The following is an 18,716-nucleotide window of genomic DNA, read 5'->3' on the forward strand; positions in this document are numbered from 1 at the left end:
GTAATTTTTAACATGTAATGCAGCAAGCAATATGCAATGAAGAACTGAAAATAAGCAGCGTGACACAGAACATTCCAAATTCCAAGGTCAGATAGATACATCCTTAAAATCACAGATGCCTAAACGCTTCATTCTCTCAGTCCACATCTTCAGTATGACAACATGTAGAAATACTTCACAACCAATAATAAAGCTTAAGGATAAAAGGAGGGGAGCCCTAGCACATGTAAGAACTAAATAGAAATTTACACTAATTCTTTTTCTTCTTCTCTAACAGATGTCAATAGCAGTTAAGATTCAATACATTTTATTAGAATATGGCCTTTAGCCAAACGCAATTTACATTTGCAGAAACCACAATATCACATATGTCTTAATAAGTGAAATGTGTTTTTAACAATGCATGTGATATGTCACATATGGTAAAATAAATCTGTTCAATTCCCAGTTTTAATGTTTCCCTGGGGATAACTTCAGATTTACTGGTACTAATGCTATTACTGTTGAATTTCCATTTAAGACAACCTGGAAATGTATTTTAATAAGGATAAGATACCAATTAGACTATTCAGCTGCCTTTCATGGGCTTCAAGTTACTAAATAATACCTTCCAGATAAGCTGAGCTGAGTTAGCACTTTTACACCTGTTTTTGCCTACTCCATCTACTTTCACTATGCTTGAAGCTCCAGGAATCTAGGAGATGCCAGGGAGCTCCAGACAGAACTCATTCAGGCGGCCGGGGGCTTTCATTTTAACACCAGCAGTAAAACTCATTACTGTAATCACACACAATTTGCAGATAATCAAAAAAAAAAAAGCAGAAAATTGATTGAAAGTGTACAGTAAGCACAGTGAGTTATGCACAACAAATATTTTGCACTGTATGAATTAAATACTTGACTACCTTGTCCTGTTAAAATGAAAGCAGGCATTCTAAATAAAGCTCAGCTCCTCTTAACTCAAGTAGTCACCTGAATAAAATCAGGTCAGTTGCACAGTTTTTCTAAAATCACATTGCTCTCCAGCTCTGAATCTTTCTGTCTCTTGGCTACAAGACCAAAGCAGCTCCACAAAGACTGTTGTTTAAAAATTCCTATGGGGTTGATCCACATGGAAAAGTATTTTCCAGTCACCAGGTGGTTATCCATTGACAGCACAGCATACAATAGAATTAACAGTATGGCTTCATAGGTTTACATCTGCAAATGCCTAATTAGTCGAAAAGTCACTTCCAGACGGAAAAATAAAACTAAGAAAAGACAGTTTTGTGCATTTTTTTAACATAATCTGGTTATTGTCTTGCCTTGGTCTGCATTGTCTGCTCCTAACATTTCTTTAACATCATCTGTAAGCCTCTTGTTCTAAAACATGCCTGATACAGGGTCAAATTAAAATTGCTATATACAGTATATATATATATACACTCACCTAAAGGATTATTAGGAACACCTGTTCAATTTCTCATTAATGCAATTATCTAATCAACCAATCACATGGCAGTTGCTTCAATGCATTTAGGGGTGTGGTCCTGGTCAAGACAATCTCCTGAACTCCAAACTGAATGTCAGAATGGGAAAGAAAGGTGATTTAAGCAATTTTGAGCATGGCATGGTTGTTGGTGCCAGACAGGCCGGTCTGAATATTTCACAATCTGCTCAGTTACTGGGATTTTCACGCACAACCATTTCTAGGGTTTACAAAGAATGGTGTGAAAAGGGAAAAACATCCAGTATGCAGCAGTCCTGTGGGCGAAAATGCCTTGTTGATGCTAGAGGTCAGAGGAGAATGGGCCGACTGATTCAAGCTGATAGAAGAGCAACTTTGACTGAAATAACCACTTGTTAAAACCGAGGTATGCAGCAAAGCATTTGTGAAGCCACAACACGCACAACCTTGAGGTGGATGGGCTACAACAGCAGAAGACCCAACCGGGTACCACTCATCTCCACTACAAATAGGAAAAAGAGGCTACAATTTGCACAAGCTCACCAAAATTGGACAGTTGAAGACTGGAAAAATGTTGTCTGGTCTGATGAGTCTCGATTTCTGTTGAGACATTCAAATGGTAGAGTCAGAATTTGGCGTAAACAGAATGAGAACATGGATCCATCATGCCTTGTTACCACTGTGCAAGCTGGTGGTGGTGGTGTAATGGTATGGGGGATGTTTTCTTGGCACACTTTAGGCCCCTTAGTGCCAATTGGGCATCGTTTAAATGCCACGGGCTACCTGAGCACTGTTTCTGACCATGTCCATCCCTTCATGACCACCATGTACCCATCCTCTGATGGCTACTTCCAGCAGGATAATGCACCATGTCACAAAGCTCGAATCATTTCAAATTGATTTCTTGAACATGACAATGAGTTCACTGTACTAAAATGGCCCCCACAGTCACCAGATCTCAACCCAATAGAGCATCTTTGGGATGTGGTGGAACGGGAGCTTCGTGCCCTGGATGTGCATCCCACAAATCTCCATCAACTACAAGATGCTATCCTATCAATATGGGCCAACATTTCTAAAGAATGCTTTCAGCACCTTGTTTAATCAATGCCACGTAGAATTAAGGCGGTTCTGAAGGCGAAAGGGGGTCAAACACCGTATTAGTATGGTGTTCCTAATAATCCTTTAGGTGAGTGTATACACACACACATACTGTATATACATGTGTGGTGTGTGATATTGATTAAAATGATGTATTGATTGTCACACACGTGCGAGTAAGAGGCAGCTAAAGGGTTAAAGTAATTGTAATAAAACATCCGACCAGGGGGCGGTGTGGTGCACTGACTGTCTTTCTCAGTTCCCTACAGACCTTTCCCGGGAAATCCTGCAAGGTTCCGGCGCATTCTGAAGACGTCACTTCCGAAGCCGGCCCCTTTGATGACGTCGCTTCCGAAGCCGGCCCCTTTGATGACGTCACTTCTGAAGCCGGCCCCTTTGATGACATCACGTCTGGTTCCGGTCCCTTTGATGACGTCAGTTCCTCTCAAGACCTTTAAAGCCTCCATCTTGGGCTACTATAGTCACTTCTGTTTTGGACTCTGTGATATGCACATCGTTTCTTTGATAAGAAAACCCTTTTGCTGCTGGGAAAAACAATATACGGGTGGCTGCCCCAAACCTTTATAATGTCTTGGACTCGTTTATATGACATGATATTTTCTGTGATTTTTGTCAATAGTGATAAGTGGATATTTCGCATCCTTCAAAAAGGGAAAACAGGTCTTACATACTTACTTAAATCTGAAGCATTTAAGTAAAAACAATTCAAAAACATCGAAATCCCCACATAAAGTATTATCAAGATCAAAAAGTGCAAATACGAGTAAACCATTTCAAAGTGGCCTACAGGATTTATTTTATAAAGATTTGCACAAAGACCAAAAAAGCTATTTTAAAGAGAGACACTTTCCCCTTAATGTAAACAAAACATGAATCCTACGGATATAAAATACAAATCATAATGGAACTACAGGACATGAATAAACATTCAGCTGCTCTGCTTTAAGGTGAATTGTGCAGGATATAAGAAAGAACAAAATCTAACATATGTACAAGTCACTAAATCCACAGTGTATATGTCAGGAGACAACCATGAGTGGTTTGAACGATTAGATGGCTAGCTGAGTGTCTTATTTCCAAACAAATCCAACTCCTCATGAAGGCAGCGCTCAAAATAAGGGCTGTGATTTGGATCCACAAAGATCAATGCTGCTCTTGTTAATCTGATATAACAGAGAGCAAGATTCTGATTATGATAAACTTCTATGCTTGTGAAAATCATAATTGCAAAATATGCATTTGTTGTAAATGATGCATCACACCCCGTCAAAAGTAGGTGAAAAGGATTGCCGTTAAAAAAGCTGATAATGAAGAGTCTCATGCAGATTTCAGTACTTGGCACACCCAAATCAAACAATCTGCCTAAAGACACCAGTAGAGAAACTCACATCTCATACCACATCAAAAAGAATAACTAAAGGAAGTTAAAATTACTGTCTATTTGGAAATTCCAAACATGCCATGCCGGGAACAGCTGCGATGTTGTAACACAGCGTATATCCATAGACCACAATGCTTATCTAGAGTCTGTTCACTGTTATGTCATACACTGATACAATTGTCAAAATGACAGAAAAATGCTGTAGCAGGCAGAAGCACTTCTCAAACACCTGGAACCAAGCGCCTATACATATTATCACACACAAGCACATGGGAGGCAGCTAGAAGGACCAAAAGAAGGTAATTCCATGGCCAGACCAGGGGGTGGCAGGGTGTGATGACCCTTTCTCGTTTATTCCTGCAGACCAAACGTTGCAAATTCTGCCTGGGACCGCTGATATCACTTACCCTGAAAACCCAGCCAACTTCCTTCTGGGAATCAGTTCTGTTTTGGACTTAATCTGTACACTACTGTACCTCCAATTTTCACTTTTTTTGCAGCCTTTATGCAAGTATATGGGTGGCTGCTCTAAACCTTTTTTACGTGTCAAGGCATATTATTTCACAATATATACAGTATGTAAGCTACCGGTGTTCTGTTTTCCTAAACTACACACTAAGATGGTGCTATGTTTGTCACCAGATTTTACAAACGTGTCTAAATAATATTGATTGGTGTCCTGTAATGGTTTGTAATATTCTTTTTTTAATTACTGTTTTTTGGGGAAAAAAAAATTAAATAACTGGCTTGTAGCCATTTTACAAGTCTAGCATTAATGAGTGCGTTATAATGCCTGTAGAGGTTCATCATTGGTTGCTGGTTAAACAGGTACATTCTTCCAGTTAACTACTTGTCCCTTTTGCAGATATTTACAGCCTTGTGGTGAGCTAATATTAATTATTGATATTGACAAATTATATGCATTTTGTATTTGTAATATTTCTTACTTGCTTGCTTTCAGTTTAATTCTCTTTCTGACAGAGTTTTTAAAGCATAACTCAATAAAAAAATGATGGGTTATTTCTTCTTTATAAATATGACTTTGTGAACTGTGCAGTACACAATTGCCCAAATAAATTTCTGCAAAAGATAACATCATTTTGTCAAACCTGCTTAATCCAATTTAGGGTCACAGGGAAACCAAGGCTTATCCCAGTAGCACTGGGTGCAATGCATGATACCAGTCCATTGCCAGTCCCACTCATAGCCATACCAATATAACAATTATTGATCAACTTAACATGTACCTCTTTAGAATGTGGGAGAAATGCCACAGTGCCTAAAGAAAACCTACACATTGGGTGCACAAGTTGGATGGGTAGAGATATGGAACAGCAGTGTGAACCACCGTGTCATTCCCAACAAAACAAGTCCAATATTGAAATATTTAATTAAAGCTCCTAAAATATTTCAAATATCTTCAGTATGAAACCCCTTTACAAATGTAGAAATCATTTACTAAAAATAAAATTAGGCAAAAAGTGAAAGTTTACATAAAAGATGGTAATATAGTATAGTGGCCCTCAAAGGCTACAATTCCATGATTTCAAATCTGTCTCAGAAGACCTAATAACAACGGCCTAATAACAATGGCCGCTGCTTGTACTAAAATCATTAGAGCATCTACAGTATGGAAATATTCTTATATAGCCTCTTTCAAAATATATTTTTACTAAGATAAATATGAGAGAATCTCAAAATGTTCACATGCAATCTTAGATGGGCTTCTTAAAGTATTTTTAACTTAACCTCTACTTGAGAAGTAAACAGTGGGTTGAGAGAAAGATATACTAAGCGTTACTTCACAGACGAAACAATTAAAACATTTCAATTTGATCCGTGCATTGCGGACTTGCTGCTTTCTATTAGATAGACTGTCAGCTTCTGCACATTATATAAAGGAGACACCTCCGACTGAAAGATAAACCAGATGGTTGCAGTCTAAAGGAGAGTTTTGTTTCCATGATTGACATTTTGACACACAATACTGTAGTTTTACTGTCTGTTCTCATTCAACAAAGAAGGAAACTGCTGGAATTGAAGGCTCTTCCGTTCTCCATTGGCTAACTGCCTGGGGGAGGCTGGAGGGACGTGAAACACCACAGGTGCTGCCTATGCATCACACCTGCGTCCTCCCAGCCTGCCTGCTCTGAGTTTTGCCCGGGAGCATGTTAACAGGAGCTTCTGTCCCAAAGTCCCTGCACTAGAAATGCTGCAGGCTACAGTGAACAGGGCACTCACTAATAAGAAGGATTCTCCAGAATTAGGGGACACAAATCAATGATTTGTTTTAAAGAATTCACAAAGAGAAAAAAAAAGACTGAAAACAAATGGCCTGAGTGCAGAATCCCTGCTCTGAAACTAAGGATTCATCAACTAAATTAAAACAAGAAAAGACTTTGGAACAGTGTGCAAATAATTGATAAGCTTAGCTACAAAACCTGCTAACTGTATTTAGTTAAAACATGAAATTGAAAGATATCACTACCTTGAAGACTTTATTTTCTTGTTAAATATACAGAATATGTAATTCAAATTAGAAATTCCACATATAATTTAAAAGTATAAACAAATATGCATCCACCTACACATCAATCTACATTCAAAAATACTTAATCTTATTCATGTTTTTAAAAACAAATATTTTAACCAAATAAACCATCGTTCACCATAGTTAAGGAGCATTTCACTCATTTCAAAGTCATACAGTTCATTTGCCAAAGTCTGTGGCAATGCCTTTCTAATAATACTCATCCAATGAATAGTGGCTAATAAATCACAAGCAAAAAAAAAAACACATTTGGACAAGATCATTTAGAGACAGCTTGATATTAGACTTAAAAAAATCTTTCAAATGTTTGGCTACGGATAGTCAATTACAGTAAATACAACTCCACACTTTGTAGATACTACAATCTGTATTGTACAGATTTTGGAGCTCTTGACCCTGCAGATGTTTAATTAAATATATATCCAGAGCATGAGTTACTATTATCATTGTCATTAATATTATTGTTATTTATTTACCAAACACTTTATCTAAGGGGACTTACAAAGCAAGTTATAATACATACAAGACTAATTAGAAGATTAAAGCATCAAAAGCAAAAGAGAATAAGATCAAAACCAAGTAAGATGGAGTAGCACTACTACTACATAATTAACCCTGCAACTCGACTTAGCCAAAAATCACATTCCTAAACTTTTTGTCAGTACAAAAGCAGCTATCTTGTAGAAGGGAAACCAAGCACTTCAAAAAATAGTTAACAAAAAAGGTCTAAACCTGTGTAAAGTGGGTACAGTTTGAATAGTCATAGGGAGGGCATAAAACAGCTTTACAGCAAATTTCGCAGCATTGAAGCAAATCTATTTTTTAAAATAAACTTTATTATTATATGTAAAGGCCAATATTTTCAAGTATTTTGTAAATTGCATAAGCCATTTCATAGCAACCACATCCTTTTATCTATTCATTCCTGACACACGATTCTTATCATTAAAAAAGGGACTTACGGTACTGTAGCACTTCTTGACTTTGTCTTCTCCTCACCCTAAAAGACAGAAGCAACGCATAATTAAATAAATAAATAAAAGGTATCAATGCAGCTATTGCTGATTCATCCATTGTTAAAGATGTAAAAAGTACACAAGAGTCAGGAGTTTCTATGACGTCTGAGTTTTATTAAGCAAAGCCAATGGAAGAGATCTGGCACCATCAGTTTACAAAACAGTACTCACTCAGGAATAGGTTTGTGGGTAATTATATCTTGAAGTGGCACTTTGAGACAATATTTAATGAATTACTCAGTCTTTATCTGGTTAAGTACATATATAATGAGCACACATTTAAAGCATAATTGAAAGAAAGCAATAAAAGGGAAAAACACACAAGATTTCAAATGTCTTGTGAACATGCATTATTATTTACTTATTATTTGGCTGATGTCTTTTTCCTAGGTGCTGAACAATTGATTACATTTCTTTTGCATTTCCATTTGGAGCACAGGCAGGTGAAGTGACTTGCATATGGTCACCCAGTGTCAATTCCATGATTTGAACCAACAACCTCTGCATTTAAAGTCCAAAGCCTCCATTAACCACAACGCCACACTGCCTGCTTATTATTTAGCTTCACCATTTGTAGAATGATCCGGAAAGCAACTTCCGTCACATTCACAGGACATTGATTTAAGTTTTTATAGGAATATTTTGGAGGTGACTGCTACATCCATGACAGGCAGGTAAAGAGGATCCCTGAATATGTTACACGTTTATAAGGGCAGAAGGCTTCCAGCAAGTTCATGCAGTTGCCAAGAATAACTACATAAGTGGGTGCTGAGAAAGCCTTAAAAATATTGAACACGATTTTTCATATTAAATAAGCTTAATTGTTTGTCCAATGTATGATTGCTCTAACACTTTTGCAAGAACTAATCTGGTAATAGTGATTGGGCATGGAAAGAGAGTCACATATTTTTTTCCTTTCAATATTCCAGAAGAAGCTCTGCCATTCCACCCACCAGACTTGAACTCACCAGTGGATGCTCACTCTGCTGTCTTGCAAACCAATGCACATATCTCCCAAAGAGATTATTGCTGAAGGCTGCTTTGGTGTTATCCTGAGGCTATTATTTGCTAAAAATCCTCATGGATCTTGCTATTAAATTGTTTTGTTTTTCACCTGGGACCCAAGTCTTTGTTGGCTTGCTTTTATCAAACTGTAGTAATTGTAAGTGACAAAGGATTGAGTCAATTACCTAATTCTCAATAGCTAAGACAACTTTATTTTATACAGCACTTTTTTATATGAAACACTATGCCAAGAAGCCTTAAACCTACAGAGAACAACTGTTCACACTAAGATTCTAAAAATGGGGCATTGGTAAGTTAAGTGACTTGCTCAGGGTCAGAGAGTGAGTCGAAGGCAAGTACTGGACCCTTAGCTTTGGATTTTTGAAGTCCGGTGCCTTAGCTATACCACACTGCCTTCCACTATTACTGTACTTCAACAATTTTTCACAGTCCTTAATGCGGAGAAGGATGAGGGAATAGCAATAATGGACCAATTTTAATTGCCGCTAACAAGTATGAATCACATTAAAAAGGTTTTATTTAGACTGGGTCTAACAAAGTGCATGCAGTTCACACCTTTTATAATTTTAATCATCTTACTATGGACTGGTTTACTTGGCCTTAATAACTGAATTTAATTTAGACTGTACATATGATAGCTTCACTTTACTGGGCTTTTGCCATGTAACTACTGTAAATATTAATTTTGCTAGTGTGACCCTGTGGGGCTGCTCCATGCTCCCACTTTGGCTTTGGGAGTCTCTTTAACCCGACCTCATCATAGGTCATCACTGGGATAAGTCTGCGGATGAGGACAAAACACACATATAGCAAGGGGTAGGTGTAAAAAAAGTGCTCAGTGCCTTTATTAAAACAAAATCCAAACAAACAGTGTTCAAAAGTGCAATGCTCAATCTTCAATAAATAAATAAATAATCCAATTAAAAGGTGCTGTGGAAGTTAAAATTCAATGAATAGAAAATCCATTAAAACAAGGTTAAAACATAGGCAGGAGATGGTCTTTTTGTCCAATGAGCCTTGGTGCCCCTTTAAAAATCTGACTTCTCTTCAGTTTGCCCTCTCCTGTCTTTGCAGCCCGAGATGAAGTCCCCCAGCAGGCACAGACAGCCTTTTTTATCCTGACCCATGTCCTTGTTACTAATCCTATGGTGTTTGCAGGGAGCCACCGAGCCCTGCTTCGTACCCACCGCTGCCTTTTTAGGCTCCACCTGGCGAAAGCAGGCTCTGTCCTCTCACCACTGTTGATCTGTTGGCTTCTCCTGGTGTGAGTACACTCTTGAGCATAGTGGTCGCTCCTGCTACTTAAACGCTCAGCAGAATTGACTCCTCAGCTCTCTCCTGAGTGCCAGCCACACAGTCCTTCTGAGGCTCCCCTCCCATCCACCTGCTTCCTCTCATTGCACCTGCTCACTCTTGCCTGGTTTCCCCACATTAACGTCTGTGCCCTTTCCCTTTCCTTTTTCCCATCCTGTGCTCCCCTTTTATACACTGGGGAGAGTTACAGGAGCGATTGCTTAATTGCTACCTCAGGATGATAACAAGACAATTGGACCGCTTACACATGCCGGGCAAGCAATGCATGGTCAGCTGACTGCCTTCCAGTAACCTGGAGATCTTCTCAGACAATCGCTCTCACCTGCTCCACTCACCAGCGCGAGTGCATCGATTATTTATTTATTTGGAAACACAACGACAACAGTGGACCTCTTTACAACATCTAGCTCTTGAGACCTGTAAAGTATACTACTTTATGAATACTAGCCCAATCAGTCTGTTTTATATTGTGCATTGTGTCAAACGGCTTGGGGTGGCACCCAGCCGGGATGCCTGGAAGGACTGGAGGAGGGATTGCGCCTCCTCCAGACCACGAGGGAGTGACCACCCTGGTGGCTTTGGGGACCACGGGAACTGAGCATGGAAGCTCAAACCTAAAGGGGCCCGTGGTCACCGCCACGGGGCGCCCCAATGCCAAAGGAGCCCTGGCCCTCAGCACTTCCGTCACACACGGAAATGCTGGGGGGAAGAAGACCAGGGACACCCGGAGTGCTTCCAGGTGCGCAGCCGGTACTTCCGCCACAATAAAGAGTGCTGGCAGAAGCTAATTGGGAGGCACCTGGAGCACGTCCGGATGGGGATAAAAGGGGCCACCTCCCTCCATTCAAGGGCTGGAGTCGGGTGAGGAGAGGACCAAGTCTTATTGGAGAAGAGTGGATGCAGCCTGAAGAAAGAGGCATTGGGTAGAGGCCTGGACTTTAGGAGGAGTTATTTGGGGTTGTGTGCTTCACAGTAAATAGAGTTTTTGTAAATAATGCGTGTGTTGAGTGATTATAACGATGTCTGCCTGTCTGTGTCTGGGCCGCTTACCACAGTATATTATGTGTTTTTTATATGTAAAACACCAGAATGGGTGGCGTAGCGCTATCGCTGCTGCCTTGCAGTAAAGAGACCTGGGTTCGCTTCCCAAACTCCCTGTGTGGAGTTTGCATGTTCTCCCTGTGTCTGTGTGGGTTTCCTCCCACAGTCCAAAGACATGCAGGTTAGGTGCACTGGCAATCCTAAATTGTCCCTAGTGTGTGCTTGGTGTGTGTGTGTGTGTGCCCTGCAGTGGGCTGGCGTCCTGCCCGGGGTGTGTTCCTGCCTTGCGCCCTGTGTTGGCTGTAATCGGCTCCAGAAGGGCCCCATGACCCTGTGTTAGGATATAGTGGGTTGGAGAATGACTGACTGACTGACACCAGAATGCTAGCTTGCGGATACACACAGGTGAACCCCGTAGTGGATTAGTGTCACCTCAAGGGTCCATCTTAAAGCACACTCATTTTCTCACTTGCTCTGCCACAATTAGAGTCTTCGTTTAGCTTAGCTGATGTTGTTGGACTGAACTGAAGCAGAATACATGGACTAAAATTATAATAGCAATAACTATGAAGACTCCATAAAGAAGGCACCTCAGCAGAATCTCAAACCTGAACTCACCATGGCTATCAGAATTTACATACAGTGCCTTCAGAAAGGATTCCTTTACTTTTTACACACTTTGTTATGCTTCAAACTTATGCTAAAATGGTTTAGATTAACTTTTTGTACCTAATCAAACAAAATTCATTACAGTAGTATCACAAAGCGTAAACAGGATGTTAGGAATTTTTGTACATTTATTAATAATAAAGTGCTAAAATACAACATCGACACAAATATTCAGAACCTGAAATTTTGCTCAGGTCCATCACATTCTCTTAGCGATACATGAGATTTATCTACAATTCATTTTGACATGTCTAGGAAAGGCACACACCTGACTACAGAACGTCCGACAGTTGACAATTGACAAAGCCACGACATTGAAAGAATTCCTGCAGAGCTTAGAGGTAGGATTGTGTCAAATCACAGATCTGGGGAAGGCTATAAAAAAAGAGTACAGTGGCCTACATAATTCCCAAATGGAATAAGATTGGCACAATCACAATTCTTCATACAGTATAGCTGGCTGCTCAGACAAACTTGAACAATCAGGGAAGAAGCGCCACTATAAAACAGATGACCAAAAACCTGATGGTCACTTAGAGTGAGTTCTAAAGAACCTGTGTGGAAATGGGAGAAACTTTTAGAAGAACAACCACCACTTCATTACTCCACTAATGTGGGTTTATGGCCAGGTGACGCTTGGAAGATCACTCAGTTTACAAAAAGGAACCTAAACTAGACTAGACTATGAGAAACAAGATTATTTAATCTGATAAAACCAAGATTGAACGTTTTGCCCTCAATTCTAAGCCTCATGTCTGCAGGAAACCAGGCATCCCTCATTCCCTGCACAATACCATTTCAAGGGTAAAGCATGGTGATGGCAGCATCATGTTGTGCGGTTGTTTTCCTATGACATGGACTTGAAGACTAGTCAGGGTGGAGGGAAAGGTGAACAGAGCAAAGTAGAGAGATATCTTTAATGAAAACCTGCTCCAGAATACTCTATCTCAGACTGGGTCAAAGGATAACTTCCAACAGGACAATGACCCTAAGCACAAAGCAAAGACCACACAGGAGTGGCTTTGGGACAACTCTGTGAATGACGGTGAGTGGCCCAGCCAGAGTGTGGAACAGAACTCAAACAAATATCTCAAGAGAGACCTGAATATAACTGTCCACTGACAGTCTCCATCCTACCAGCAGAGGCGAATGGCAGAAAATCTCAAATCCAGGTGTGCAAAACCTGTTACCTGATACCCAAAAAGTGTCCAAGATTTACACTGTAATTGCTGCCAAAGCTGTTTCAGTGAGGTTCTGGCTAAAGGGTCTGAATACTTGTGCCAATGTAATATTTCAGTTTTTTTATTTTTAATACTTTTGCAAAAAATTTTAAAACCCTATTTTCACTTTGTCATTCTGGGGTAGTGAATCTAGCTTGATGTCAGAAAAAAATGAATTCAAATGATTTTAGTATAAGGCTACAACATAAGAAAATGAGAAGGGGACTAAATACTATTCCTGTAGGATCAAACATCACTATTAGAGTATAATCTGAATTCATTTTAAAAAAAGGTGTTATTCAAAGGCAAAGCTGACATTCTGAGTGTTCCTCGAGTTAGACGTCACTGGGGGTGCTTGGGGGAAGAGCAAACAATGTTTTCACGGTTTTATGCTCACTAATTCTGGAATTGAGTTAAAGTCTTTTTATACTTGACATGTCTGGATCACCACAAAGGTACAAGTGCTGTAAAGTTTGTCATCTCGCATAGCATGCATATCCTGGCAGTGGCAACCACCAAAAATGTGCAAACATGTGGCCCTGTGTGTGCCTGTGCATGACATCTTCACAGGCTCTAGGCAAGAAGGGCTGTGTGAAGTGTTGCTACCTGTAGTTACATAATCCAACATTAAAAGCACACAGTGTTTAGTGCCAAATGTCCAAAAATAACCCAGACCAGTGGCCAAGTCAGATACTTTTTGTGGTGTGGGGTGAGTTCTGGAGTGGTGGGGTTCCCCCTTCAAGATTACAGTGGCTTGACTCTTTGACTACTGATTGAATGTCTTGGGTGGTGGTTTAGAGCGGCTTGATTTCTTGACAATAGATCTAAGGCCTGAGAGGGGGAATGGGTTGCCCTTGTACTGTACATGAACGGCAAAATTAATTGATGATTCATCAAAGGCTTAAGGCAGGAGGTTCCCACACAGAATCATTTAGGGAGTGCTGGCTTTTGAATACAGGGTCCAGCCTCCACAACCCAACCCCCTAAAAATCTTCAACCTTAGACCAGACCATGGGAAAAGGTGAAGGTTCGTGCAGGAAGAAATGGAAATATCTTAGAGACCAAGATGTAAAGTCAAAGAAAAAACATAGAAGAAAAAGCCAGAGGATTCTGCTACCACCATGTCATGCACTAGACACTTGAACTATAAACAGATCAGCATGTGCCATCATTGTATGCAGGCATTCCTGTGGCAGTCTGTACCCAAGTATAAATGGGCTTTTATTCCAGTTGCACTACATAAAGCTGCAATATTTTGCTGTTTTTTGACGCTTCACTTCCATGATTATCCATCCATCCATTATCCAACCTGTTATATCCTAACTACAGGGTCACAGGGGTCTGCTGGAGTCAATCAAAGCCAACACAGGGTACAAGGCAGGAAACAAACCCCGGGTAGGGCGCCAGCCCACCGCAGACTTCCATGATTAACCTTTTCTTACTTTTGAATAGTTGGCCTGTTATCTTCATTTGTAAAACATACTGCCAGACCTCTACACAATATAGTGTTTTTTCCTGTCCCACTGCTATGCACTTTGATCTATAAGTGTACTCTGAGACGTTTTTCTAAATGCTTTGCCTGTGCCCCAAAAGTATTGCTTTGCATCTGATTGTATCCCATTCATTCTTAAACTTGAGATCACTGACTGTTGTTTAATACTAAGATTTTCTCATTAAAGCAACTGGAAAATGACTGTAATAATCTGATTTTCCTTTGATTAAAATACTTGAAAACCCCGAATTTAAAAAGCCTCTTCAGCCAACATGCCATGTCGTACAATATTTCTTAACAATGCGTAGTGGTTTGACACATAATGCCTAAAACACTGATGTGTAATTAAAAATATCTAGGCAACCTTTATTAAAATATTGCAACATCTGTATAGGAGAAAAAAGGTAGGCAGATTGTGTGGACCCTAACTTGGTACAGTGATGATCCCGTAAAGAACATGGGAGCTGTTTTTATGGGGGAGTCCAGATGTGCCGACTGCTTTTTTTACTCTGATTGCCAACAATATAGACAATACCCTCCTGCTGCCCAGTGGACATCCCCAAAATAATAAACCTTTTTTGGTACTTTGCTTGCTTTCACACCATGTCGCTGTCTTACTAACTGACCCGTACTCCTCTTGATCTTAAACCACTCTGCTTATGCCTGTTTGGCTACAAGACACGTCACAATATGTTTGCAATACAGGACAGCAGGTGAGTGTTACAAGCAGTGCCAATGCAACAGTGTCATGAGCACTTCATGATTTGCAGACAGTCAAGTACAGAAAAGTAAAAATAACAATAGTAATGTAGAGACGCGCTGTGCCAACGCAATTGGGTTATAAGGATTTTGGTCCTTTTTGTGGCTGCTTTTATGGCTTGCTGTCTTGAGAAGGACTTATGCATTAAACTGTCCATACTAGACAGAAAAAAAGATGGCCGGGTATATGCTCAAGATTTTGATGGCACTTATATTTAAATAACAGTTCCTTGAGTACCTTTAGGATTTTTGTATTTGGTACTGGTGTTTATTCTTGTCGTGGCTGTCATTGCACTTACAATCGTATATGTAACAGCAAGAATTGTTAAACTAGGTTTGAACATATTGAATTATGTACTTGATTTTATTTTGAATATTCAAACCTAATTTTGTTGGCTAATTAGACTGCCCTTGAAGGCACTGTTCAAATATTATATGATTAAGTGTAATAAATATTTTTAACTGGTAAAACAGAATTTTCTTTCTCATTATTTACAGCACAGTATTTTTTTTTATGGAAAAGCACACCATGTAAGAATTATGCCATTAAATATCAAGAGACATGTTTAAAATTTAAGAATCAGAATAAACACCAAAACAAAACCAAGAGATCAATAAGAATGACTCTACCTATCTGCCTTTCACATACAAATAAACCTCAGGCTTTCTTATTTAACAGTTTTTTTTATCTCTTGAATCTCAAACCCTAAATGATTAAAAGAAGCGATGAAGCATGAGCTGACAGATCAATGTTTGGTTGCTCCAGGCACAACTAATTGATTTGTGCAATTCAGCTTAAAAGAAAAATCCCTCCAGACAGTCCACTGGCTTCATTTCTCAAAACATATCCCTAGTCCACATGCTATCTCTGGAACATCCCATTAACCTCAGTCCCCATAACATTCTAGTAGGAACTCAATTTGTATTCTCAATTCCCAGAATATTTCCAGAAAATGTCATGGATTTAGTTTTCATATATTACAAATACACAGTAATTTGTGAAAAAACATGATTTGAAAAAACATGAAAAATGATTTTTTTTTTTCAAAAAATATTTTTATATTTTTGGATAGAAGGAAGCCCTTATGATCCTCTGTGCCTGGGATGCCACCAAAAGGGTCACCTTTAAACATAAACAATGCTTTACAAAAATAGGAATGAACACAAGGCAAGCAGAAGAGAAATAACATCCTGCCGCTTCTCTGGGTCTGAAATTATTGGACTTGTGCTCAATGTCTGCCAAATGAACTGGAACTCGGTTTGTTATTTCCTATCTCTTTTTAATACTACCCCTTCTACTTTTTAAGTAAGTCTCTGCCAGTGCTTTATTTCTAACTCCTAATATGGTGGTAAACCTCCAGCTTTGGATTACAAATGTTTTATATACAGTTTGGCCACAGTGTCAGAGTGTTTTCTTTTTTCATTCTTTCATGGTATGTAAAATATGAAATATCACAGAGACGAGTCTCTCTTCTGTTATTATATGTATTTTACTTCTCACTAAGAGCTTCTTGGTTCTCAACTCTTGCACACACAGAGTCTGTCCCAATAACATTTATGGGCACAAGTCAAAGACTGGTTGGACTGAGTCAAGGTGTATGTCAGACTACACAATAGCATTCAACTCTCCAGCATTATCTAGATGAAGTCTGCAACTGAATTCACTGGAAAAACTGTGTAAAGTGACAGGATTAAGCTGGTCAGTGAGGGTAGTATTTGAAATTGAATACGAAGCCAGAACCCTGCTTGCCCAGCTAGATGCCATAGGTGACCCTGGCATGCTACTCTTTCACATCTAGGAACAACAGTGTATGATTCAGACAGGATCTCACTCTTTGCCACTGTCTATTGTCCTTCCTGGCCACCAAACACATATGGCACCTAGAAACCCCTAAGTTAACAGACTGCCTTGTGGAGAACTTTTTGTACTACAGGTTTATGGCCTGTCTTTCTCTTTGACTTTGCTGTAGACTACTGCAAGACGTGGCTTTGTCCCATAAACTGGTGTAACACCACAGTTAATAACCTTTCCTTCTTAGTAGTTCTTCCAGGGAAAGAAAGCAGGGAGGACCAGTGATGTGATTTCCCCTTTCACATGGGAAGTCCCGGGAACCGGGAACAACCAAGCTTGCATATATAGCATGTAAAAGCTTATAAATCGATCAAGAAATAACAGAGTTATAGTTGAAAAAAATTTTGTGGCATGGCTTTTTGGCCCACGGTGTAGTGTGTTTCCGATTAATTCAGTCAACAACAGACCAGCAGCAGTCAGTCTCCCGGCTCCCACTAAGACTGAGCACAGTGGACTGGGAGGAGTCTGCACTCTGCAGCTCATGGACGGGGCAGACTTCAGTGACGTCTGTCAGACAATAGCTTTGAACAGCATCTTGAAATTGTAATGTATCAGTCTGTTGCATCCGCATTACCTGTGCCAAGAAACTTGCCATCACAGAATGATGACAAGAAACTGGATGCATCAGTAAAAGCTTGAAAAGCCGGTGTTTCCGAGCAACGGCAAGCGCGGGTGTTGTTTAGAGCAAGTGTATCTGTATCTGAAGACTGTGTCGCTTACTTCAGTGGAGGCAGAGCGTGCTTTCTCAGCCGCTGGTGTACTCTGCACGAAGGTGCACTCTCGCCTGGATGACCGCACCCTGGATACATTGTGCTTTATAAGCTCTTATTACTGCAGCTAACTAGATACATGTACTTATTGGACAGCATGAACTGCTTGTAGATAAAGTTAGTCTTTTATTGGTGTCAACATATTGCAGTAGTTTTATTAAAAATAAGTGTTGGTCTTTCTAAAACTGTTTACATGTGAGATGCCCGAGCACTGTGTCATCAAAGGGAGCCAGGGATTCCCGGGAATGGATAAACCCATCTTGGAATGGATTCCTTAGTCCCATCCCTTCCATGCCATCTTCTGTTTAAGAAAAGAATGAACTGGAAGTCAGCATTCATTAAGGAACCTGCCACTGAAAGAGATTGACTGATGTCCTTATGGGCTGGGGAAGCCCAGACTTTGATGTTACAGTCCTTTCATTTACTTTCTTTGGACTCACAGTTAAACAGGACTCCATCACAGACCCTATTACTTTACTTGTCTCACCCATTTTGTTTAACAATATATTTAAATGTGATATATAAAAGAAATAATATAATCTAACAATGAATTGAATTTTACTTACAAAACAGTTTGGAATAAAACTAATGCTCACCAAGTTGTCTGGACTAACCTCCTCACATGTCCAAATTGAACTTCCTGCCAGGCACTTGCATTAACATGATGACCTTTAAACAGTTCTAATATGCCCCTTTCAGTGTAACTACATCTGGCTTCAACACTGCTGTCCAATGTCTCTCTCACTTGTTTTTTCATGCTTTCTAAATTGCACTATTGATATAAATACCACAGAATTAAACAGTCTTTCAAGGATATCAGGTGTATTTAGGCAAATATTTTGCCGTGTGCAGAACAAAATCACTGTGTTCTGTCAACAAAAAAAAAGTGAGAATCATAAGGCTTTGTGTGGAAATTAGTTTGAATCTATGCCATCGTTCTAAAAGCAAAGAACGATAAAATATATGTCATTTACTGATTAGAGGCCATGGTTTTGTGTTGTTTACTGAGGATGCTTAATGACAGGCAGGGTAGTATAATTGACAAGTGCAATTACA

The 18,716-nt window shown here is 39.6% G+C and overlaps 1 protein-coding gene across 1 annotated transcript in view; it reads right to left on the reverse strand.

Annotated features, from left to right (window-relative positions):
* Positions 1 to 3,626: 3,626 nt before the first annotated feature.
* LOC120538213 (AF4/FMR2 family member 2-like) overlaps positions 3,627 to 18,716 on the reverse strand; it is a 475,516-nt gene continuing 460,426 nt past the window's right edge. The window contains exons 9-10 of the mRNA XM_039767668.1: positions 7,464 to 7,501; positions 3,627 to 3,732 (exon numbers count right to left, since the gene is read on the reverse strand). Of these exons, the coding sequence (XP_039623602.1) occupies positions 3,627 to 3,732; positions 7,464 to 7,501 (144 nt within the window). The remainder of the gene's footprint in view (positions 3,733 to 7,463; positions 7,502 to 18,716) is intronic.

This window comes from Polypterus senegalus, chromosome 10 (assembly GCF_016835505.1).
Source record: "Polypterus senegalus isolate Bchr_013 chromosome 10, ASM1683550v1, whole genome shotgun sequence".
NCBI classification, from domain to species: Eukaryota; Metazoa; Chordata; class Cladistia; order Polypteriformes; family Polypteridae; genus Polypterus; species Polypterus senegalus.